The sequence below is a fragment of the Anopheles coluzzii genome, chromosome 3 (genome assembly GCF_943734685.1).
Source record: "Anopheles coluzzii chromosome 3, AcolN3, whole genome shotgun sequence".
NCBI classification, from domain to species: domain Eukaryota; kingdom Metazoa; phylum Arthropoda; class Insecta; order Diptera; family Culicidae; genus Anopheles; species Anopheles coluzzii.
The window spans coordinates 14,428,971-14,452,972 of NC_064671.1; the positions used below are offsets into that span (position 1 = coordinate 14,428,971).

Genomic DNA, 24,002 nt, shown 5'->3' on the forward strand with positions numbered 1-24,002 from the left:
TTTACATTAACAAAAACATCATTAATTTACACGCATTTCCGCCCTCCAAACTCCCGAACGCACGTTCAAAGTTCACCAGTCAAAATGAACTATGGGATTCGATGGGCCCCTTCCTTGGTCAAAATTACAACCATTTTCGAAACCATTTGTCAAACACAACCTGTCAAACGCTCGGTTGCTGCTGGGGTCAGTAATTTATGTTGTGTTGTTCATTCCACAACTTTGCCATCCCCCAGAAGATCCCGAAACGTACACGTTCCTTATCTGACCCTTCGCGAAGTAACTACGTCTCCGTCACCGTGCGAGTGAAAAATGCACCCCAGCCGACGGCACGGCAGCTTCCGTGTGCATCCGTACACCCGTGGCACGTATTGTTAGGCACGGCAAGAATCATCACACCCTTCCGTCGTCCCGGGGCAGCAGTGTACTGGTGTTACTGGTGCTGACGTCGAAGTTTCGCAACGCATTTTCGGTTGTGTGGTTGGTGCCCGAAGGCCACGCAGTTTTTAGCTGCTTCTGTTTCGGGGGAGGTTTTTCGTCCATCCCAGCCGCGCTTTGTTGCAAAGCCAACGAAAGTCGTGTCGTCATCTTCCCAAATGGTTGGCACTCGACGGCAGCAGCGCCATCGCCAACAAACATCCCACCATCGTATGCAGTGCATCGCTACGAAAGGAAGATAGCATCGAAGGGTGTGCGAGAGAGAGAAGGGAGACGCGCAACGAACCTGCCTCATCATAAAGAAAAACATAGTTTTGCCGTGCCTTTTGCCTCGCGAGTTCTTTACACCTTACCTTCTTCCTAGATCGTGAGCTATTTCAAAGCTACTGCACCTTTCCTCATGTAGTAGTGTGTGATCACGGGTACATATATTAGCCGAACGTGCGTGTAGTGATTTTGAGGGGTTTCCTAAATAAGCTAAAAAGTGAAATCAGTGCTAAAGAAAAGTTTATGCAGAGCAAACAACCACCCAACCAGTGTGCGTCGTCGTCATACGACATTATAAATACGCCTTAGCAACAGGGCTTGGAGGACGGCGGCAATCGCAAGGTGGTGCCGCCGCTGTGTTTGCGCATTCGTCAGGGTAGCGATGAACGGTTCCGCGGCGGTGCTGGGCCAGATGGTCGGTGGTGCCGATCCGGGCACGGTCCTGGCCGGGGAAGGCAACACCGAGTGGCAAACGTTGCACTGCAGCAAGGATGCGCTGACGGATCTGTTCGGCTGGTTCCTGCAGGGCATACTGGCCACCCTCGCCTTTACCTGCCTTATCGGTGAGTAGTAGTAGTCCGGATGGTGTGTGTGGTGCGTGGTGTGTGACGCGGGGCTGTTACGGCGCCTCATTAAAGCTTTAACGTTTGGCTAATTGGATTATTTTGCGGCGTACCCGTGTCGTGATGACGGGCTGCCGAGAGAAAGGTGTCGAGAAAGAAGCGCGCGCGTGTGTGTGTGTGTAACAAGGAAATAGCAACACGGGTGAGCGCAGTAGGTGGTGGAAAGGAAGAGCTTTTTGGGTGTAAGAAACGTACGAAAAGGATGCGGAAAGGTCATGAACTGTTGTAGCGAACCGTAGCAGGCCACTGGAAGTGGAACTGAACAAGATGCCCTGGACTGTCTTTATCGTTTAACGGCTGTTCAAATATCGGTTCAAGCGTCGCCTAGCTGCTGGTTATCACTATTTGAAGAACAAATTACATTGAAGCTTAGGTGGCGAGGATGCAACCTTCGTATTCAAGCAACCATTTCCTTTGGGAATGAAAATTCTATTTACTGTTTTCAGAGCCAGTTTCCAATGTGAACAGCATTGTTGAACGCTCGCGAGATGTTTTTCATCAGCTGTCATACGTTTGTGACAGCTGTGCTGTTGAAAATTATCTCGTGGGCGCTGAAAACGAAGTTCAAATTAGTGTTGAAATATGAAAATTTCGTCGGAATCGATTCCGGTTAGTTTTAAAGTTTTCTGAAATTGATTCCGGATAGTAGCTCCGGGACCAGTTTCCGGAATCGACTCTGGAATCGGAATCGGCACCGTAATTGATTCCGGAATCGAAATCGGCTCCAGCATTGGAATTGGCTCCGAAATCAGAATCGGCCTTCAAACGAAGTCGGTTTTGACATATCCATAAGAATAGACGTTTGGGTCCAATGATACTACAAATTGATAGCCACAAAGAATCCAAATTTATTTGTTAAAGATCCATTCTCATGGAGATTTTCGGACTGATTTCGCTTCTGAAACTTCTTATTTCAATTCAAGAACTAATTTTCATTCCGGAGCTAATTTCAATTCTGATTCCGTTAACGGAGCAAATTGCGATTCACAGGTCGATGCTGATTCCGGAGCTGGTTCCGATTCCGGATTCCATTCAGGAGCCGACTTCCAAATCGGGTCCAGAGTCAACTCCGGATTCGGAATCGATTCCAGCATCGGAATCAGCCCCGGAATTGATTCCCAACACGGAATTCGATTTCGAGCTCAAACCACTAGTTCAAATTTTTGGAAACCTAGATTTTCCAAAGGAATCCAATCGGAATTGACAGACATTTTAAATTATTTCGAATGAAAACTGTATTCCTGCTCAATCTCAAACCCCGCAACCAAAACATGTTATGCATTTGTCCTGACTGTTATGTATTCGCCTTAGAACTTAAAATGCAAACGAAAAGCTGTTATCTCATCTTTATGACAAGCAGCACTATTAGCAAAAATTAACCTAAACAAGGGAATTAACAACCGCCTACCGCGGTACCGTCGTGTGTGGAATTGTCCAAGCATTATATCGTTTCAGGTGCGTGAGAAGCACGAATAATTGTTCCGCCGAGCGTTTTTTTTTTTTTGCTCTCGTTACGTATAAGAACACACACACACATACACACAGGTGTAATCAGATGTACGATAAGCAAGCAAAGTTTTCTACCCGTCGAAGATCGATTAAGCAATTCATTGTGTACACTTTACGGCAGGCCAGCAGCAAGCAAGTCCGTTGTTGGCAGGTTATTGTTTCTAATGAAGGGAGAAGGTTTCGAGAGACGAGAGATGGTTTGTCATTTTAATAGTTAAAATCATTACTTTTCAATTTACAAAAACATATGAAATGTTTGTCTTTAAATGTACTTGAAATACGTCTTTTCAATCAAACAAACCAATCTGCATACATGGCACTGAATTACAGGGTTTTCCTAGTATGTTTCAAATGTAACGTTGTTATTCACCACGTGCTGAGATGTTAATCCACATCAATCTGATATCTAATATCCATAATCATAATTTTTAATCTCATCAGCATGATTTTCAACATATAACAAAGAACTGTTAAACTCAATCCAGCTTGAGATGTGTTGAAAATCATGCTGATGAAATAAAAAATTATGATTATGGAAATGATATATTCGATTGATGCGGATTAACATCTTGCACGTGGTGAATAGCAACGTTTACATTCGAAACTAACTTGAAAAATGCTGTATTCATCGTCTCCAAGATGTTTTTTCAAAAGATGTTAAATGGTGTATTTGCTTCATAATGAAATTTCAGTTTTTGCACATGATTTTCAACACATTACAAAGAAATATCAAACTCAATCCAGCTTGAGACGTGTTGGAAATCATGGTGATGAAATTAAAAATCAATATGAACTATTGTAACTGAAATTTCATTTTGGATCAAATACACCATTTGACAGCTGTTGAAAAACATCTAACCGCGAGGCCACATGAGGTGAAATATACAGCGAAATGAACTATTTGACAGGCGAAATATCTGACGGATAAAGCATCACAGCAACCAGCTGATGTGCAATGTAAACAAATAACATGCACAAAATCGTAATTAAAACCATTAAATATCTTCAATATCGAGTACTTCGTCAATTTTCAGTAAACAGTTCATAATTTCTTCCAATTAGGGAATGTTTTGCTTAAGAAGATATTATTTTTAATAGAATTTCGAAAGCGGATGTTGCGTCTCCCCCAACCCTTTAGCTGTACCTGTCAGATATTTCACCTGTCAAATAGTTCATTTCGCTGTATATTTCACCTCATGTAGCCGCACGGTAAGATGTGGTGAATTATGTGCACATTCGAAAGTGCCTTGGAAAACCCTGTACTTCCTTAACTGCTTGTAAACTGTTGATCGTTTCATTTCTCATTGGTAAATGAAAGTGACAAAAATGGCGCATGATGAGAAAGAGAGGGGAGAGTACAGTAAAATAAGAACACGCTTTAAACGTCTTAAACTATTATCCCCTTTAAAGCTTAAACATGTAACCGTTTTACTTCGTCTTCGTCTCTTTGCAGCTAAACGCTTCTGCGAACCACAGTACAATCGCCGCTCATGGGAAACCTGGTGGTACGATACGTCCAAGCAGGGCATCGGTGCTCTGGTGATCCACATGGCCAACGTTTATCTGGCCCCACTCTTCCAAGGCGACCCCTGTACCTGGTAGGAGTCCAGTTCCCCTTCCCTTCGACTACGTTTGACTCCGCGATGCGTTTCCTGTTAACTAATTTTTGCTTCAATTTTCCAATAGGTACATTATCAACTTCCTGCTGGATTCTACCATCGGGCTGTTCATTATTTACATCGGCATCAAAACCTGTCAGTATTTAGCGCGGAAGAAAAAATGGGATGCCATCAACTTTGGCGAATATGGTGAGTGTGTGTGTGTGTGTGTGAAAAATTAGTTAAATTAATGGAGTCCCCCTCCTTCCCCGATTGGTTGTCGCGGTCAACGTGTAATTGAGACACGCCAAGTGTGTACACCTTTAAATAATAACAGTCTGGCGTTCTATGCAACACGTGGGGCTTACGGCGCAGCAACAACGTACAGAAAAAAACGTTGTTCATCATGTAAGCGGCGGTTGTCGGGCAAATGCCCATTGGCGGGTCCCGAGGCACGCCAATATAGGCCAAATTGGGCCCGAGCGAAGAAGCCGTTTTTTAAAACCATACCTCTCCCGCGATCGATCGCTCATGAACACATGTGACGCGTACGGTTGTGGCAAAAAAGAGCCTTAATTACACACAGAAGAGAAGCCCCCTGCCTCCCCTAGTGGCGTGAGGGTGGCGTGGCGTGCAAAGTCATACTCGGACCATACCCCCACGAGAGGAGGGAGCGTGAAAAGCGCGAAGCAGAGTGGCAAGAGAAAGATGCATCGCCGGTGGTTTGATTATGAAATAGAAAGTGGTCGGCCTCTTCTGTCCGTTGTGTGGTTGAATTGTACGAAGAAGGCTTGAAAGGTACACACAAGCGACCGTAATGGAATACCGATGTATGTTACACTGGTGGCCCACAGACAGTCTGCTGGCCCGGGGGGAAGCGTTAGCATAGGTATCGATGATGCGACGATTACGCTATGCAGATAGCTTGCAGATAGAGCCCGTAAGGTGCAGCACAGGATTGTACAATGTCCGGTACAAATGATGTTAACGCATTTTAGGTACACAACAACAAGCTCTCCATTTTAATCGTAATCCAATACTTGGCTATTGCAACACCGTCTTAGGGTAATATTCTCGGAGAACCGGACGATAGTACCCTATCGAACGACCATTATCAAGGCGGGACATTTCGTATCCTGCGGCAGCTACACACCTTATCAACATCCACCGCGGCAGTAACACTTAAAAGACGGTGATATGCGCCCGGTGCTAGTTGATAAGGCGTCGTTGCGATGCGATAGAATGTTTATTTACCTGCGTGTGGGGTGGATTCGGGGCGCTGGAAATGACGATGACGTGAACACTATTTACATTGGCTACCTATTAGCGGCTGCTTTTGAGTGGCTGCTGGTCCATAGGTCTATCGTTGTCGTATCAGTGGGCCCTGGTGGGTTTCTCCCGTTGTTTTTGCTCATTAAAACATAAGATACGAACAAGAAATGCAACGGGCAGGCAGAAAAGAGCCGAATAATGAAGCGAACTTGAATAGGAACGAAACAAACTGTTGCAGCACGTGCGTACGCGCATGCGCAATGAAAACAAAAGTATGGGGTGGCGGCTGTGCTAGTTCAAAAAAGGGTATCGAACGCGACTGAGACAGTGTTAGGTTCCACCGAGACTTGAACTCGGATCGTTGGATTCAGAGTCCAAAGTGCTAACCATTACACCATGGAACCTCGCTGAGAGAGCGCCCGACTGGCACGAAACAAGAAGGTGCGATGCAGATTGCATACATCTAGGCGCATAGCAATAGGGTTTCGTTTAAAAATCACAGTACGATTCACGCAATTCGCTAATTTGCACTGCAACATCGCTTCCTCGTTTCAGGTGCCCCGAAATCCTGGCTCTACCAAACGTGTATCTACGTGTGCCTGATGGTGGTCGTTAAGCTGATAACGACGCTAATCATTCAGTTCGATGTGTGGGATAACGTGAAAAACTTCGTCCTGTCGCCGTTCCGGGATCCGCGGATAGAGCTGGCCGTCGTGATGCTGGTCATTCCGTTCTTCGTCAATGTAAGTCTCTCTTGTGAGTAAATTATTCGTCGCCTGTTTATTGTATTTAATGTATTTCGTTTTCTATTCCTAACAGATTCTAATCTTCTGGGTGACGGATAACTTCCTGATGAGGCACACGCGCAAGAAGCGCAACACGGCGGCCGGCAGCTCGCACCACGCGCACGGTCGGGAGCATAGCTTGCTGCAAAAAGTAAGGGGCCATTTTCAGACAAAAACTAACGAACTCTAAAAGCCATCTCTTGACGTTCGGTATTTTTTTTGTCGCGTAACGTACAAGTAGAATAGCTAGGTATTGTTTGTGTGTGTATATGTGCCCGCGGGGTTGTTCTCATGTTTTTCTTCCACTTGTTGGTTCCAATCGGTGCCAGTGCCCATCCTACCCGCCAGTAGAATTATTGTTAGGAGTTTCGTAAGCAACCTCGTTGTCGTTCATGCCTGTTCTGGTGCTTAGTATTATATTTTCGTTTTTTTTATATACAACTTCCGATCAGGGGGTGTACCCGGGAATGGTTAGAATAGAGGCCCATTATTCCACACACTTAAACGACGCGCAATGATATTAATCTTTCCGGGAAGTGTATTAGTGCCTTAGACTAGTTTGTAAGCCGTTTAATTGCTCAGTTGTTTCGTTTTCGTGATCGAATTTAATCTTTCAATTGACGAATTTAATAATAACCCCATAAAAGACAGACAGTGAGAGCAAAAAAGTTGTATTATTTGGAAGGGTGGTTAGGGATATGTGTTCAGTGCGTGCAGCCTTCTTTAGCGTTAACTCACATTCATTCCCCTCTCGTGTGTCCTTGTTGTAGAGTAGTTGTATTCGTCTCCCTGTTTTGTTGTTGTTATGTTCAAACCTCCCACCGCAAATCACACAAACACTACTCCACCCAAGTCATTCCACCACAACCCTCATCTCCCGGCCAGTAAAATAAAACAAAAAAGCCTTTTGCTGCCGCTTTCGCTCAACCATCACACCAACCAAATCCCGAGTAACCGAGCCTCTCTGACATTGACAACCCAATCATCTTTTTGCAGGTAAAATACAAAATGATACACAAAACCAAACCAAATGACTCAGAATCTGATACTCTTTTGTCAGGCGATGAAGAAATTTTAAGCTTCAGTACGCCCAACGGTGGTGGTGGCGGCGGTGGTGGTGGTTTGGGGCAGAGCGTTACCAGCAATCGGTCCTTCTCGGGGCGCCACTATCACCACACGCAGCATGCACCTTTCCTCCATCAGCATCACGCATATCTGCAGACGACCACGATGGCGGACGGCACGTCAGTGGTGCCGGCGACGTCCTCGTCGATGGGGGGCAGCAGTAGCGGCGGGGGTTCCTCCTCCCTGCTGACGCCGCTCGACATGGACACGGCCATCGTGCTGACCTCGACGCGAACATCACCCGGGCCGACGAACCGGCAAAGCACAGTTCAACAGCGCACCAGTGTCATTAACATTTAAGGACGAGCCTACCCCTCCCCTTTAACAAGCCGCATATCGTTCCGCGTGCGTGTGTGTGTGTACTAATAACACTTAGAGAAAGAGAAGAAGAGAGAGATTAAGTGGCAATATTTCCTGACAAACACACAGGGGACATGGGAAAACAAAGGTGATCGACACGGAAGCACTTCCCAAACGTACGGACCTGAACAAACAAACCTTAACAATCATGCACACCCGATCATTGTGTATGGGGAAGAGCAGCCCCATCAGAACCAATCACATTTCCTGTGTTCCAAAACAAAAACAAAAAAACATTCAAAGTACCTTGGCAGAAGCAACGCATTCAAACGATAAAGTCTGAACACAATTAACCGTAAAACAAGTAATTGCCACCCCTTCCCGTCGGACGCTGGCACTCCAAAGAAAAGCCAGCCGATCAGCAGCAGCAAAGGAAGGTGCGCGAAGATCGAACGTTTGCTTCCGGTTCTGTTTATTGTTGAACCCCCCGTTTGTTAAACCGTTGATAGGACAGATGTTATATAGGGTGTGTGTGTCCCCGCCCTCCAAGAAGAGATAGTGCGGTGGTGAGTTAATCGTTTCCCAAAACCCACCACCCCCCGAATTTGCTGCACCGGCGGTGTGGCATACCATTGTGATACTGAGTGAGAACTGAGCAGGAGCGTACACAGAAGATACACATATATTCGTCAGGCGAGTGGCCCCCCAGTTCAGAAAAAGGGGAAAGAAAGGAAGAAAATAACAATAAAGTAGGGAAGGGATTCGAATCCAATCACAGGACAGGAAACAGGAGAAGCGTAGCAAAACCTACCGTCAGGCTCACGCATGATATTTGGTGGAGGAGAGAGATCTGTACTATTTTAGCTACTATTAGTCACTGTTGACATGTTAATGAGAGCCGTTGAAGCGAAGCGAGCGTTGCAATTAATATGCTTCCATTTTTTGAAATAGACAAAAGAAGAAGAAGAAAAAAAACCTCCGAGAAAAGAGCAAAAGACATTTTCTGTAAAAGCAAAAGCTTCAATGTAGTATGACGATGTACCGGGTAAAAAGGGAATAAAATTTACCAAGAGGCACGCAATGAAAGAAGCTACAGCAAGGCACGAGAACGGTGAAGAGAGAGCGAGCGGATAGCCCTTTTTGGGAGGACTTAAGAACAGTGACAGTGAAGCGAAAAAGGTGAAATGTGAAAGCCAGCAGAGAATAAATCGGAACAACGAAAACCAATCGATGCACTTTAAACAATGCGCTATGATTAAGGATAAAGAGGAGGACTACTGTTTTGCAGCAGAGGTGGCAGCGCCTTTAGGCAGCGGTGGGCACTTCTATGCATCTACATACACATACACACCTAACCTAACAAAACACTATACTATTGTTCTATTTTATACATAATTATACAACGATTTAGCAATTAAGGTGAAAGCGGTGGGGCGCGCTTCTGATTATGTATACAAGCGGCGGCGGATTCGATCGTGAGGAGAACGGAGAACGAAAAAAGCAACACGCGCGCGAATTGAAACTGGCAAAGGGGTTCACGCGAAGTGTGATCGAGATCCGATCGGAGAGGAGAAGGAGAGAGAGAGAGAAAAATAAAGGAAGCTGAAGTGATCTTTTATACGCAAGAACACAACGGGTTTTGAAATTTGCATCAAAAAACGAGGAAAGCCTTTCTAGGCGCTCTCCCCCGCGGGGGCTCGAAAATCCGAAAGTATTCTGGATCGGTGTGGTTCATTGTAATTCAATAACGGTTTTTCGCGACGATTTGGAGTTTTCTCGAAACCAGTTCACTCCACCCGGGGGTTGTGAGGCCATGTGAAGCAAAAAAAGAAGAAAGAAACCCCACACCGATCAGAACCATCTTCAGCGCAGCGCTTGGTGAAAGGTGAAAGCCATTCTCTTTCCACCGTTCGGGGGCACGTTCGAGAAACGTTCGACGATCGGTTTGGCAAAATCGGTGGTGCAATCTGTTCGACCAGTGCTATTCTTTTGCAGTATTTTGCAGTGATCGGACGCAGACTAATATCGCTACTCGCACCACCACCAGTAGTGGCTATGGTTGGCAGCAGTGTTCGCGTTAATTATGAGCGGGGAAATAGTGTCGCGTATGGGAAGCAGCACGGTTGGATGAAGCGTTCGTCAAGCGCTAACGTTTGCATCTCCATACCGGATGAGCTGGTGATGACCCCGGCAGCCGAGAGGTGAGTTGGTTGATGAAAGTGCATATGAAACGATAACTATAACGATTATAGCAATAAACATAAACATTAACGTGTGATGATGAAGCAAAGGGAAGCAGCAAACGCGCACATGGGCAGCAGATGAAATTCCACCCGAAAAAAAGGAAACATCATTAAAAAACAAGGGGAAACAGACGGGAAGATAGGGAATGAACGGGGTCACAAACATTAAAAACATGTGCGTGTGTTTGTGTGTGTATCGGTCGCGACCGCATCTTATCTGGATGCGCATTTCGCGATTCCTCTTGAATGTGATGCGCGACTTTTTTTTTTGGTGGCCATGTGTGTGAAGAAGAAGGGTTGCCGAGCCAAAATAACCTCGTTCGTTCACGGTGTATAAGCATGGGAAGCAATTTTCGACATTTAGTATAATTTTCCAAATCATTCTGTTTAACTGATCAACTATTTGAAGAGGCAATGAAATGGCCAGCACGAAGGTCAACGTGAAGTAATTGTTTCATGTAATTTTCAACCCTTTTTTCCCGTCAACTTTCAACAATATGATTCACTGCGTATTGTACTGTGTTTTGGTGGCGGCCCTCCCCCCCCTCCTTACCGGTTCAGATCCTCCACGTGGGCACACATGCACACACAAACACAACGATTTCTCGTCTCGTTTTCAAGCGTCTTTCGCTCGATTATGCTCTTTCAATCGTACGATCAAACGATCTTCAAACGCTCAAAGGTTCCCTTAAACACGCGCTATGTGATTCTGTGTGTGTTTGTGTGTATGTGAATGCGATGGCGTCAGACGTCTCTCGCGCTCACACGGGACTCAAACACACCCCGCTTGCACACATCAAACGGCAAAAGAATGGAAGATTTGTGCGATAGCGAAAGCGGGCACCCCGCATTTCCAACGATGCGATCCAACCGCCCTGCACGACTCTCACGCGCAACCCGCACTACACTAGTCGTCCGGAAATGAGCCGCGCGGGACCGAAGAAGCGCTCGGACAAAAGCGTTTGAAGTTGCCTCGGATATGGGGTTTGCGCGTGTGAGTGTACGGCCGACCGTGCCGACAAGTTCCAGCGCGCGTGGCTGGAAAACCTGTCCTGGGTCTTCTTCATTCAGCGCTCAGCCAACGGCCACGTCGGTCGTGTTGTGTGCGTCACCAGCCGTCGTCGTCGTCGCAGTTCTCGTTGTGCAGAGGCCGGGGTTGGTTGGTTGGCCAGCCAGTCGGGTGTGTGCGAGTGTGTGTCGGCCGCGCGAAGGAGAGCAATAGATCGTGCGGAAAAGTGAGCAAAGGGTACGACGACAAAGCATTTCAAAACTTCACCAAACTCTACCAAAAACAACCCCTACGTGTTATCGGTGAACAGGAAAAATCAATTGGAATGTTACAAGCCAATAACATGTTCGAAATTATGTACCACACACTCCAATCACGTTCAAATAGTGCCCAGCGGTGCCGTCGAGCATGATGATTGGAATGTTTGGAGCTGGTTGTCCCAAGATGCTCCCAAGAAGAAGAACTGTTACGAGTGAATAACCCATAAAAAACGTGTGTTTCCGTTTGTGTGTGTGTATGTGTTTGTATGTGAGGTGAAGATTCACCCCATAATAATGTAAAAAAACGGGGTCCGATAACGGTGTTTGGTGCTGTGAAGCGTAGAAGAAAAAGTTATATCTGGCGCAACACGCAGCCGGGAAGCTTCCACGGCGCAACAGCAACCTGTTCTAAAGCGGGCGGGAGCAGCGTGTTATTCCCGAACCCCTTTTGCACACACCTTAGCCCCTTTATCTGTTTGAATGAACCGCAAGAGTTCCGCTTTCATTGTGAAATAGTGCTGCGAGAGGCGGGATTTTGCATTCACGACACGTTCGTGTGGAATTCTGTAATGAAAAAAAAAACACCCCAACCGGTGGTTTAGCCTGGGATTGACAACGTGGCGTTCTGGTGTACTACTTCAGAACTTGTGGATGACCTTGAAGGACTTCTACATACCCTTTAAGCTGTGTTTTTAATCATTTTCTATAGAGCCATGCTGTGTGCTCTCTAACCTTTCCACAAATTGGTGACAACGGACGTCACCTCACCTACTTCTTACGTAAAACACAGGCGGTGACAGTCTGCGTATTCGCACAGCCTACTCTGACCCAAAAATTTCAAATGTCACATCCAAAACAAGTGCCCCGGTTCGATTCCGGTTTTTTCTGTTTAGTCTTCGGACACGTTAATGTGCTTTCATTTGCATAAACGAGTCGTTCCTCGTTGCTTCTTCTTCGAGATGCCCCGTGTTAGTCAGTTAATTAGCGATCTTTCAACAAAGAGCAGTGGTTGGAATAGCTAGAATAACGGAATACATTTCCCTGGCATGTTGATGATGATGATGATGACGATGCCTTAGCTGAGTGCATCACATGATCGATCGATCGTGCGTTTGGGGAGGTAATGGGTAAATCACACTGAGGTCATTACCGGCCGCAATGTCTACGGTGTGTACTCATTTGCTGGAACTCACGAACGGTGCAAGTGCCTCAGCCTTGACTTTGAAACAAAGCGCATATCCACCTCGGGGCAAGAGAAGACACTGGCTGAAGTAGATGGTGAAGTAGAACGATTTCGTTCGATTCGAAACACAGATCCGTTTGGTGTATGCGCGGGGATGAAGTTCAGTGTTCTTACGCAATCGTCTTCTCCGCGTCCGGTTGGAGCGGATGGGAAAAGCAGCGTACGCAACACGCACGCAACGGAACACGATCAGTAACAAGTTCATTGACAACCAGGTTCACTGGACGGAGTGAATCCAATTCTGAAACCTGTTTTTAACTTCTTCTTCTTCTTCTTCTCTCGAGCATTATGTTTCACTCCGTTGGGGTCTGCTCTGGGGGGTGGGATCGATATGTGAACGGTATGTTTGGGGAGATGATTAGCACTAGTGATGGGAAAAATTAAGTTTTCGTTGGAATCGATTCCGGCTAGCTTCAAAGTTTTCTGAAATCGATTTCAGATAGTAGGTCCGGAATAGGAATTGGCTCCGGAATCGGAAGCGGATTCGGAATAGGTTTCCAGAATCGGAATCGGCTCTGGAATCGGAAGCAGTTTCGGAATTAGCTGCGGAATTGGCTCCTGAATGGCCTCCGAAGTCGGCTCCGGAATCGGCTCCGGAATCAGAATCGGTTCCGAAATCGAAATCGATCCCGGAATCGACATCAGTTTCGGAATCTCTATAAGAATTGGCGTTTGGGTGCGTATTGATAGCCGCACAGAATCCAAATGTACTTGTAAACGATCCATTCTCATGGAGATTCCCGGATTGATTGATCGCTTCTGAAACTTCTTATTTCAATTCAAGAACTGATTCTCATACCGCAACTAATTATAACTCTGGACTCAATTCTGATTTCGTCTCCGGAGGCGATTCTGATTCCGGAGCCAATTCTTATTCCGGTACCAATTCTGATTCCGGTGCCAATTCTGATTCTGGTACCGATTCCAGATTCGGAGTCGGCTCCGAAATCGACTCCAAAGTCAACTCCGGAATTGGCTCGGGATTCGGTTCTGGAATCGGCAACGGAATCGGCTCCGGAATTGATTCCGAACACTGAATCGGAATCGGGTAGGTCCGATTCCGAGCACCCACCACTAATTAGTACCCATCCATTGAGGCGAGATTGAGGAGAATGTAGAATTACGTCAGCAGTAGTTGGCCAACAGTCGTTGGCGTCGTTGTTGCTTGTTGGTATTACGGGAAACAGTATTCTGAAAGCTCACGCGTGAGGTCAAGAAACATCTCGGCAAGACGATATGATCAAATCCAATACCCTTTAACAATAATTGTTACATTTAACATCTTTACCTTGGTCTGTATAATGAACAATGATATTGATGTCTACATTGTTCTCCACAACAGACTGCTTGCCATTGAACAGACGACCACCATCACCACCACCTGTTGAGTGTTTCAAAGTCAAACCACGTGTTTAGTGAGCACGTGGAGGTCAGGGAAGCGAAAGCTTTGTGTGAATAAATCAAAGCTTTCATATTAAATCAGCCGACTTCAGAATTACTTTAAAGAATACTATACTAATTTCGGGATCATTTTTAAGTTTTAAATTGACACAACACGTTCCTAAAATATTATTATTTTTTTTAATAGTAATAAACACAAGATGAAAAACTAATGCCTTTCCTACCTTCTCTCACTCTTTCTGCAGCTCCACTGTTATCGACATGACGGGTGAACAGAAGGGCACGGTGCTGGTGACCGGCGGTGCCGGTTACATCGGTTCCCACACGGTCGTTTCGCTGCTCGAGGCCGGCTACGGTGTGGTGGCGCTGGACAACTTCACCAACTCCGTCAACTCGGCCAAGAACGAGTCGGTCGCGCTGAAGCGCGTCGAGGAAATTACCGGCAGGAAGGTACACTTCTATCGCTGCGACCTGCTGGACAAGGATGCGGTCGAGCGCATCTTCAAGGCGCACCGCATCGATTCGGTAATACACTTCGCGGCGCTGAAAGCGGTCGGCGAATCGATGACGAACCCGCTGCTGTACTACAAGAACAACATGATCGGCATGATCAACCTGCTCGAGGTGATGGACAGTCTCGGCATCTACAAGATGGTGTTCTCGAGCTCGTGCACGGTGTACGGCGAGCCGGAGCGGTTGCCAATCACGGAGGAAAACCCCACCGGCAATGTGACGAACGTGTACGGCCGCACCAAGTACTTCATCGAGGAGATGCTGAAGGATGCGGTGCGGGCGGATCCGAAGTGGAACATTATAGCGCTGCGCTACTTTAACCCGGTCGGGGCACACAAATCGGGCCGCATCGGGGAGGATCCGACGAAGCAGTTCACCAATCTGATGCCGTACATTAGCCAGGTCGCGATCGGGAAGAAGGATGTGCTGACGATCTTTGGCAATGATTACGATACGCCCGATGGGACGGGTGTGCGGGACTATGTGCACGTGATGGATCTGGCCAGTGGGCATGTGGCGGCACTGCACAAGCTCGACCAGGAGCATCTCGGGTTGAAGGTGAGCTGTTGATGTGGGAAGAAAGAGAGAGAGGGAGAAAAAAATGCTAATGGTTAATGAGTGAAAATTTTCATTTAGATGTACAATCTTGGCACCGGCAAAGGAATATCCGTCATGGAGCTTATACAAACCTTCGAGCGGGTGAACAAGGTCAAGATTCCGTACGTGATTCAGGAACGGCGTGCCGGGGATATTTCGTCCATGTACGCCAATGCGACGCTTGCCGAGAAGGAGCTTGGCTGGAAAGCCGTTCACAGTGTCGATGAGATGTGTAAGTGTGCGGCGACTGGAGCTGTGTGCCTGTCTTATCCATTGATTAACCTTCCCACATACTACTTCCACCCCCCATTTCAGGTGAAGACTTTTGGCGATGGCAAACCATGAACCCGAACGGCTACAAAACGGAGCAAGCTAATGGGCACCACTAGGGACGTGTCTCTTCCGGCCGGTGCTGCTTATTGACAGGTTTTATCGTATTTATTCAAATGCAACGCGCCGCCTTCTTCCATGGCCAGTTCGTACAGGCGTTTGTTTTGCAGTTTTAACACTTCCATTCCATACGAGGTGCAGCCGGGGTAGAGGCTGCGTGCGAATAGTTCTAGACAGGTGGCTCCGGGCGGTACAAATTTCGATGTGAATAAATCTGGAATCGAAAGCCGTGGAGCAACCGATAATATTGTAATCCAATAAGGGGTTTAAGCACTTTTAATTCTCTGAAAGAAACATACCGTACAGTGGTGGTTTGTGCGAATGTATTGCACACGGTACCGAGTACAGGAACCGTTCGCTTGGGAATGTTCGGGCCATCGGCGAACCCTTCGGTAAGCCGATAAAGATCCGCTCGTATGGTTGTTTTTGCGTCGGTTCGTTAAATTTGCACACCGGCTGACCGCTGCTGCCCGTAATCTTGACCCAGTACCAGCAAGCGACCAGCTCGACACCCCACTTGGGGAAAAAATCCTTCACCACCGCATCGATATGAGACGGTGCGTTCGTGCACCACACCACCACGAGCGTATTTTCGTGCCGATGGCGTTCGAGCGGAATCGCTTTTATGTCCGCATTCGTCAGCATCCGGTAGCTCGCTTTGGCGTTGACGGCTTTCACGCGCCTGATGTATTTGTTCCACCACGGTGGATCGAGCACGATCAGGTCAAACTTTTCATCCCGGCCGATATATTCTTCGAACCGGTCGATGGAAGAGTTGATGAACGCTACCCGTGGGGGTATGAGAAAACTTTCACCGTCCATTTCCGTGATGATGGTACGGTTCGTACTGTTTTGTCCGCGAAACCGTCGATCGGCATCGTACTGCGAGGAGGTGTTAAAGTGGTCAACAAATTCGAGCGCTTCTTTGTTGTTTGTGGCGCTTTGGTGCGCTCTGGTTGGTAGTTTGTGTTGGATGGAAGAATGGTTTTCAAACACCTAGAAATAAACAGTAGAAAATGTTAGTTATAATCCCTTCTTTGCGGTAACCAATTAGCATGCCAAACCTTTTGAGTGGTCTCGTCGAACGGTCCTGTCGTTTTAATCCGTTTCCTTTTCTTGGCATTTTCTCCCTTGTCGTCTCTCTTATCGTAAGGCACATTTATATCGAAAAGAACTCTGTTCAAACATGCTTTCTGTACGTTTTTATCCAGAAAACTGCTGCTGTAAACATTTTCCACACTGCTGGCATGGTTCAGAAGGTACGCTTGCTCACTCAATTCTTCCCAACTGCACATTCTTGGCATGACTTGCGAGTGTTTTCTTACTAATACAAATTGCCATAAGTCTAAATAAGCTAGTAATGCGTTAAAAATTTGAGAAACGAATGAAAAAATACCGGCATCGGCATAAAATAAATGTAAACAAACTTTTTCCAGTTGAAAAGTAAACAAATCACGTTCAATCTTGCATGACGTTTCATCAGCAGTTTAGGTGTGCAAGTTGAATACTTCATTCGCTCTGTTGCTAACCTGTTGATTTTTCGCGCATTTTATTCAAAAGACGATTAAAATGCAGAAGAGCAGTTTATTTGCTATCTTTTGTGTTTGAAAACCAAACCTTGATCGTAGAACCACCATTAAACCAAGCGATACAGCCAAAAATATGCACTTTCTTTGGCAAAACTAGCATTTCTTTCCAAGCGTCGAAAAACCCTGCCCTGCGATCTGTCAACAGCGATCTGTGTGTGCGTGTGTGTGTTTGCAATTGAAGTTTTCGCGTATTTCGCGACCCAAGTCCAAAACGATTAGTGTTTAGTGTTGGCGATTACGCAAAGTTGATGGTGAAATATGTATTTATTACCTTGACCGGCCGTGTTTTTAGCTCAATTCGTGCACTCCCCGTTGTGGCGGTGGTTTGATCTGGAAGTGATCGATTTCGCCTCAAAAAGGGAACCCATTTAAACCGGGTGCTGGTGCAATATAAGGGCAACGTGCTGGTGTGTGTTTGTTTGAATGCAGTTCAAAATGCAACAGACGAAGGTGCTACGGCGAACGTTCTATGCAGGTAAGCACGCGGCGGCTTTCCAGTGTTATCAAATTTCATCGATTAAAAAAGTGCTTCCCCATCGTGTGGCGGCTGTAAGCAATGACTTGCAGCAACGCGATATCGATTCATGCTCGCTATATCTCGTTTTCTTCCCGATAAGCATCTACCCCTTAGACGAAAAATAGCAACAATTTCTTATCAACAGGTTGCGCAAGTGAATTCAAATCTAGTTGCCACATGTTTTAAGCGCAATGTACAGCTGCAGGTCAACAATTGGATTATTTGCTTCAATTAAAACCGATCTATGCCGCTTCTATTGTACTATTCGTCTTGGTGTGTGTGAGAGAGTGGGATTTTTGGGGATTTTTTTTTGCGGTTCGATTGACCGGTTTTCTAACAAAACCTAACCCACCCCATTTTGGCGAAAGCATAAACATGATGTTATTAACCTCAATAGCGGTAGGATAGCGGTGTTTCCGATGACCGATCGACACGATCGCTGAAAGCAAAATGAAAAAAGAAGCAACCATTAGAAACCATCAAACCGCAACAAAAAAAACAATAACCCCTACACAAAATTCGTTGGACAGAACATTGGTTCACCAACATTAACCCAACAGCGCAGCGCAAGGCGAGAAGAAATCCATTAAGATCGTTTCGTGCGGATGCGCCTGTGGTGGTATGCTGGGCAATTGACGGTGGCCGTCTATTTGCGGTGTACGCAGCACAAATTCTTTTCTTTTTACTATATGCATACCACCCTTGGTCCAATGTGCGCTATGTTGGATTGCATTGAGCTGGAAAACAAATGAACCGCAGCCGAGAAGCATGATTTTTGTCTTGTATTGGCGATCCAACGATCATTCATGGTAAAATCTAATGATCCATGCTGGAATGGGGTAATTGTCGTTGAATCGTATTGCTTTTCGTCACGTGTAACAGGTGTTTAGTGTGTGTTTTTTTTATGGTGCAAGTGGACAGAGAAGGAATATCTTGAACAAGGGGAATGTATCCGACTTTCTCTATCGTTTTTGTATTTAGTCACACAGGTAGTGCAATCCCATTTAAAATGTAATTCAATTTAAGATTGAATTTCTTTGCCATACAGACATAAATTATAGATTTTTGCAGTTTTGTATCTAACAAAACAACAACATGTGTTAGTTAATTTATTTAAATTATCGTTTTAACGGTTTTATCTTTTAGTTAATTGTTTGGCAAAAATGCATTCATTCAATTACATTTAATTTCATTTTTGTTATCTGTTGGTCCAAGTTTTATTTTTTCCACCATAAGAAAGCATTGAGAATCAAATAAGAGAAATGCGGAAAGCAAGTACATTATTCAATACTTTAACTAGCATAACAAGGGTTCATAAATTTGTCGAACTGAGTGTTAAAAAAAAGATGATAATGCCACTACTTTGACTGTATTTAAAACATATAACTGAGGAATATGATAGAATCCGGAGGAAGTATGATAGTATTTGTTATTTTAATTCAATGGTCGAGAAAGGTAGATAAATAGTTGGATAGAGGTCTAGACCAGCGATCAGCTAACTGTGTGATTTAAAGAGCTAAAATCTATTTAAAAAAAACTACCCGTAGAATATAAGAGGCCACATAAAGAGCCAAATTGGTAACCCCATCAGTATAAAGTATGATGATTCTATGAAATATTTGAAACTACAAGAGCTCGATATTAAGTATTGCTGATATTAACAAAGCCCTTTTTTCTGTTCATACTAAAGTTAATGAAGTAATTTGAAATAAATAATCATTACCATAAAAGTTCTAGCATCATTTATATCCACATTAATTTCCCGTAAACATAATGTGCAATGTTTATTGGTCATTTCGTTAAAATTATTATTTATCGTGTGAGCCCGCATAATTTATTCAAATTAGCCCTTTAATTTCAACGTTTTACTACACCCGAAACGTGAATCGCTCGCCATTACTTAGTTTGAGTGTTTGATTTCATATTTCTATTCAATTTCTATGCAAATTCTAACACACCCACAATAAACGCCCGAAACTGATCGTACATCACTTCGGGAAATGATCGGTACGGAAGGGCGTTTGAAAAAACCTCCCACTCGTAAACCAACACCGCCAGTGTGGGACCGCCCGCAAACGTACGGAATTCAGGTGTCATTCGTAGGATTATAAATTGATGTGTTTTATCGAACGCTGCTGGCGTGCATTTTGAAGTGCTTTTATCTGTAAGGGTGGGTGAGGGTGGGGGGGTTGTTTGTGTGATTTTACGTTTGTCATCTTCACCTATTAGCATCATAAATGGGCGTGCGAGATGCCTATCGAGTGGAAAGGCTGACCCCAAGCGGGTGGTAGCCCTCAGCAGGAGTCCACTGGAGAAGGAAATATTAAACCCAACTTAGCTTTGCTGCGTGCTCCCCTGCTGCTAAAGCTTCCTCGGTGAAGCTGTGGAACTGGAAATAGGAAATGGTGTCGCTTTTCTTACAATAAATACGTTCAACAAAGAAAGAAGTAGCATGCCCTTGGGCGGTTTGGAAAGAGGAAACGTTAGTTCTCGATTTCGATCTGGGTTCGACATCCGATCAATGAACCCACCCTACACACGAGTGCATTAATGCATTCAATCAATGCATCAAGAGCCGGGCGGGATCGTGACTCTTGTCGCGTTGGTCCATCCCCCATCCATGTTCGATCGGTAATGGGCTTTTGATACAGAGTTGCGATTGGATCGGCCAGCCGTCGTTGTCTGGTTTTCTCAAGATGAAGCACCAGCACCAGAAGCGGCAAACGGCCAGAAGTGTTTGCCAGATAAACTAAATGCCGTCTAACAAGCATTGCCCGGCCACAGTTGTGGCACTTCGGGTTGGTGCCGGAGCAACAATTCAATTATCTAATCCATTTCCTGTTCGAGTGCGTTGCTTTTTGGAGTGCGCAACAATTATGCTCTCAAACTCCCCCCACCCCCCCCCCCCCCCTCATCCGTCCGTTCGGCTTGGAAGCCGATTAGTCTTGAATCCGTACCAGAGCACCCCAAGGAGCGCATTAAAGCGCCCACACTTCACGGCCTGCATCGTTGATTAATTTATTAACTTAGGTGCTGGTGCTGGGGAGGAGCTGAGGAGCGCTCAGTTTTTGCTCACTCGAGATAAAACACGATGCAATCGATCCACACACTTCAATCATGTGTTCGCTACCGTTTGGGGCGGTCTGGAGCCGAGGCATAAAGTGCATATGGGTTTAATGTGTGTTGGGGTTAAGGGAGCCGCCCCAACGCCATAAATCCCATGCACTTGGCAACCGTTTATGTAGATGTTTTTGTTCTCGAGTAGTGGGGTTTTATCCGGAATAATGGATTGGCTGAGATTTTATGTAAAGACCGACAGCAATATTATTCATGCGTTTCAACATGAAGTGCGAAATAAATATGATGGCATCATAAAAATAAATTAAAATGAACTATTTTTAGCTCTGCTCAGCATGCTAAGGTCCAAAGCAAACTTCTTTTGTGCTGGAAATTGTTTTATTCTAATTATATTAATAATAATAATGAATGGTACTTATCAATTGATAAAATTTGAAATAGAGTAACGGATAATAAACGTCAATATAGAGCCCTTTTCCCTTTTAAGACCGTAAACTGAAATTTCAGCCTGTCAGCTGTTTGCATTGTATAGCAGCTTTCGAGCAGCTATCAAAGTGGGTATAATATACAGGTGTGCTTATCTCAAGGTGTATGCATTTAGAAGGTTGATTTTTATCTCTTTTGCTGGGTGAAATTATGGGAAATATCTGTCAATCCTAACACCTACAACCTAAAATCCATTTTTGTTTCGATACAACATCTTCGATGAGAAGACCCAATATCTGCTACGGATGTGGTGCAATGAAAAACGATCCGTTATCTGTGGAAATTAATTTTATTCAGAAATTAGTTGTCAAACTATATAGGACGAGATCACCTGATCTACATATACTTTGATTATAGAATCCACCACCTGATCTCTTTAATGCACCTTGGGATAAATGAAAACACCACCTTGTTTTGACATTATTTCGAGCAGGTACTCGAATCTAATTCTAGCCTTGAGGCTGAAATAATCTAGGCTGAAAATCGTAGGCTAGTTTTGTGTGTGGTTTTGTATGGAGTGTTGACATGATTTCAGCCGAGAACTGTCAAACTCCATGTAAAAAAACTGCTTAGTATCTTGAAAGGCCCCATAGTTGGTTCTCGTGTTACGTGGAGACATCTTAAGTCACATATTCTCATATATTAGCAAATTTAAAATATCGGATTTTTGAGTTAAAATTAATTTGTTCAGTTACATTTAACAATATTTCTAATTTTAACCAATTTTCAAGTGTAGTAAGTAAGCAAATAAGTTCAATTATATTTTCTTTTATCTTATCTTTTGATAGTCTTACAATCAGATGTATTTTTATATTGCAAATTTACTGAAAGATGTTCTCAAGACGTCTTCAGTCATTCAATTTGTCGACTCTCCTGATACAATTGATGTTAGTATTTTTGAACAATTATTTATACATACATTTTGCATTAATCTTCATCATTACTGCACCTGATAGAATGCTAGGCGTTTGATAGATTGTAACAACTCTAGTACAGCCTGCGTAACTCTAGCCGTAAGCTTTCGTTTTGGTTTTAGTGTCCTTGTAAAGTCGCGGTTGCTGCGGTTGCGAGCTAAATTCGAGCTTCACCGAGTTTTCTTGCAACACGTCGAGCGAAGACGCACCACCACCACACAACCTCATCGACTCGTACAGCAACATAACCCTCCCCACACGTATTGATTGACAATATGAGGTTCCGTTCTTGTGCGCCACTGTTTTTGTTGCCTGCCTGCCTGCCCTGCCTGGCGCGTAATCAATAACCTCGTCTGCCTCGTGCGTTACGCAACGAACTACTTACGCAGTAAAAGCAGAACAACTGGTGGCTAAATGAAATTGAACCGCGCACACGGTTTGCTTTTTTGCTAGCAAGAGCCAACCAACGGTTAACAAATCGCTTCCGAGTGTGGGGTAGTGTGCGGGGAGCATGATTCATTATGGGCGGGGGTACTTAACCGCGCGCGGAGTTTCCATTATGGTTGCCCTGTTTGTTTTTCAGAAGCAAATTAAACAAATTTCAATTCACTTCCATGGGTTCTGCTTCTGATCGATGAGGGGCGTTATTGAGTCGATCAAGAAGGGCAATTGTCGCAATTTTAACTGTTGCTTCAATGTGTTATCCTTTATTCATAATTATTTCCTTTTATGCGTTCCTATGGAAGTTGGTTTATTAATCTTTCTTTTATATTTTTGCATAGTAATTTGATATTTATTCATTTATTTGTTTCATATTATTTAGTTCTTTATTAAATGCCTGACTCTTTAGTTTCTTTTTGTTCTTCTTTTTTATTAGAATTTAGTTCTTTTATTTGTTTAGCTAGTTTGTTGTTACTTCTTTTATGTTTCATTTATTCATTATTTGTTTGATATTTATTAACTTATACTTACATACTTAGTTATTCTTATACATTTCTATTCAATTATCTTGATTAGCCTTCTTTAAGATGGAAAAATGTTATTGATGTTCTATTTTATTGAACTAATACTGAGGTTATTTGTCTATTCAATAAATGTACAATTATAAATCAATAGTTCGATTTCTACGGCTTCACTTAAAAGGACACGTGCTATATTGGGCATTTAAACTTCCATGTGGAATTTATTAATAGCTCTCGAGCTTTCATGCTCCCCCTCTTCTCAGGTTGCCGGCTTGTTATGGAGTTATCTTGATGCTAACACTTCTTGTACGTGTAACTCATGTACAAATAGTGATCGACATGATCTTCGACGCCACTCATGCCTCATAACATGTACCGTGTTTTCATCCACACACACACACACACTCCAGCTGTCAGCAGCAAGTCATTGTCTATTTATTTTCTTCCCTTTTCTTAATTTCCTTACCACCGAGGGCTACGTCCCTGCCCCCCTCAAAGGAAAAGGGAAGGTCATGCTAGGGATGAGTTTATTTTAATCACATGAAAAATGACATGGTCACGATCCGCTTACCAGGCTTACGCATTTCCTACTCCTCCTCCATCTCCTGCTTGAGACTCGCTGCAAGGCAGGCAGGACATTGGCTGTGGCTGGCATGGAATGGAAGTCCGAGGTTAGAAGTCAAGCCACTCGACTGGCTAGACCCTTATTATTCCATTATGGCGTGGGGCTTTAATTGGACCGTTGGCAGCCACAAACACCATCCGACCTCGGGGGTCATGCTTTCCGCTCTCTCGATCCCCAAAGAACTCAACCCCAGACGATCTCGAGATCGTAACCGAGATCTTCTGACACCGAGAGAAAGAGAGCGCGGTCGTCCCCGGT

The 24,002-nt window shown here is 44.7% G+C and overlaps 4 protein-coding genes and 1 non-coding gene across 6 annotated transcripts in view; 3 read left to right on the forward strand and 2 right to left on the reverse strand.

Annotated features, from left to right (window-relative positions):
• Positions 1-177: 177 nt before the first annotated feature.
• Positions 178-9,498, forward strand: LOC120955691 (store-operated calcium entry regulator STIMATE-like). Its single transcript, XM_040376775.2, has 6 exons — positions 178-1,268; positions 4,291-4,435; positions 4,524-4,645; positions 6,263-6,450; positions 6,527-6,643; positions 7,489-9,498. The coding sequence occupies exons 1-6, from the start codon at positions 1,088-1,090 to the stop codon at positions 7,915-7,917; spliced, it is 1,182 nt and encodes a 393-aa protein (XP_040232709.2). The 5' UTR covers positions 178-1,087; the 3' UTR covers positions 7,918-9,498.
• Trnaq-cug (transfer RNA glutamine (anticodon CUG)) lies at positions 6,040-6,111 on the reverse strand. Its single transcript has one exon. It is a non-coding gene; the product is annotated as a tRNA-Gln (tRNA).
• A 459-nt stretch (positions 9,499-9,957) lies between the features above and the next one.
• On the forward strand, positions 9,958-15,677 carry LOC120955690 (UDP-glucose 4-epimerase-like). 2 transcript variants are annotated; one of them, XM_040376773.2, is made up of 4 exons: positions 9,958-10,118; positions 14,319-15,144; positions 15,223-15,415; positions 15,499-15,677. In XM_040376773.2, exons 1-4 carry the CDS (start codon positions 9,973-9,975, stop codon positions 15,570-15,572), a joined length of 1,239 nt encoding a protein of 412 aa, XP_040232707.2. In that variant the 5' UTR covers positions 9,958-9,972; the 3' UTR covers positions 15,573-15,677. The 2 variants fall into 2 exon arrangements, with proteins under 2 accessions (XP_040232707.2, XP_040232708.2); XM_040376774.2 differs by lacking the exon at positions 9,958-10,118 and adding an exon at positions 11,210-11,406.
• LOC120955692 (N(6)-adenine-specific methyltransferase METTL4) lies at positions 15,600-17,013 on the reverse strand. The gene is made up of 3 exons (XM_040376777.2): positions 16,638-17,013; positions 15,873-16,569; positions 15,600-15,787 (listed from the first exon to the last, which is right to left on the reverse strand). Exons 1-3 carry the CDS (start codon positions 16,875-16,877, stop codon positions 15,600-15,602), a joined length of 1,125 nt encoding a protein of 374 aa, XP_040232711.2. The 5' UTR covers positions 16,878-17,013.
• Positions 17,014-17,355: 342 nt separating this feature from the next.
• The window catches only part of LOC120955693 (phospholipid phosphatase 2-like), a 49,838-nt gene continuing 43,191 nt past the window's right edge, over positions 17,356-24,002 (forward strand). The window contains exon 1 of the mRNA XM_040376779.2: positions 17,356-17,637. Within this exon, the coding sequence (XP_040232713.2) occupies positions 17,586-17,637 (52 nt within the window). The 5' untranslated portion in view covers positions 17,356-17,585. The remainder of the gene's footprint in view (positions 17,638-24,002) is intronic.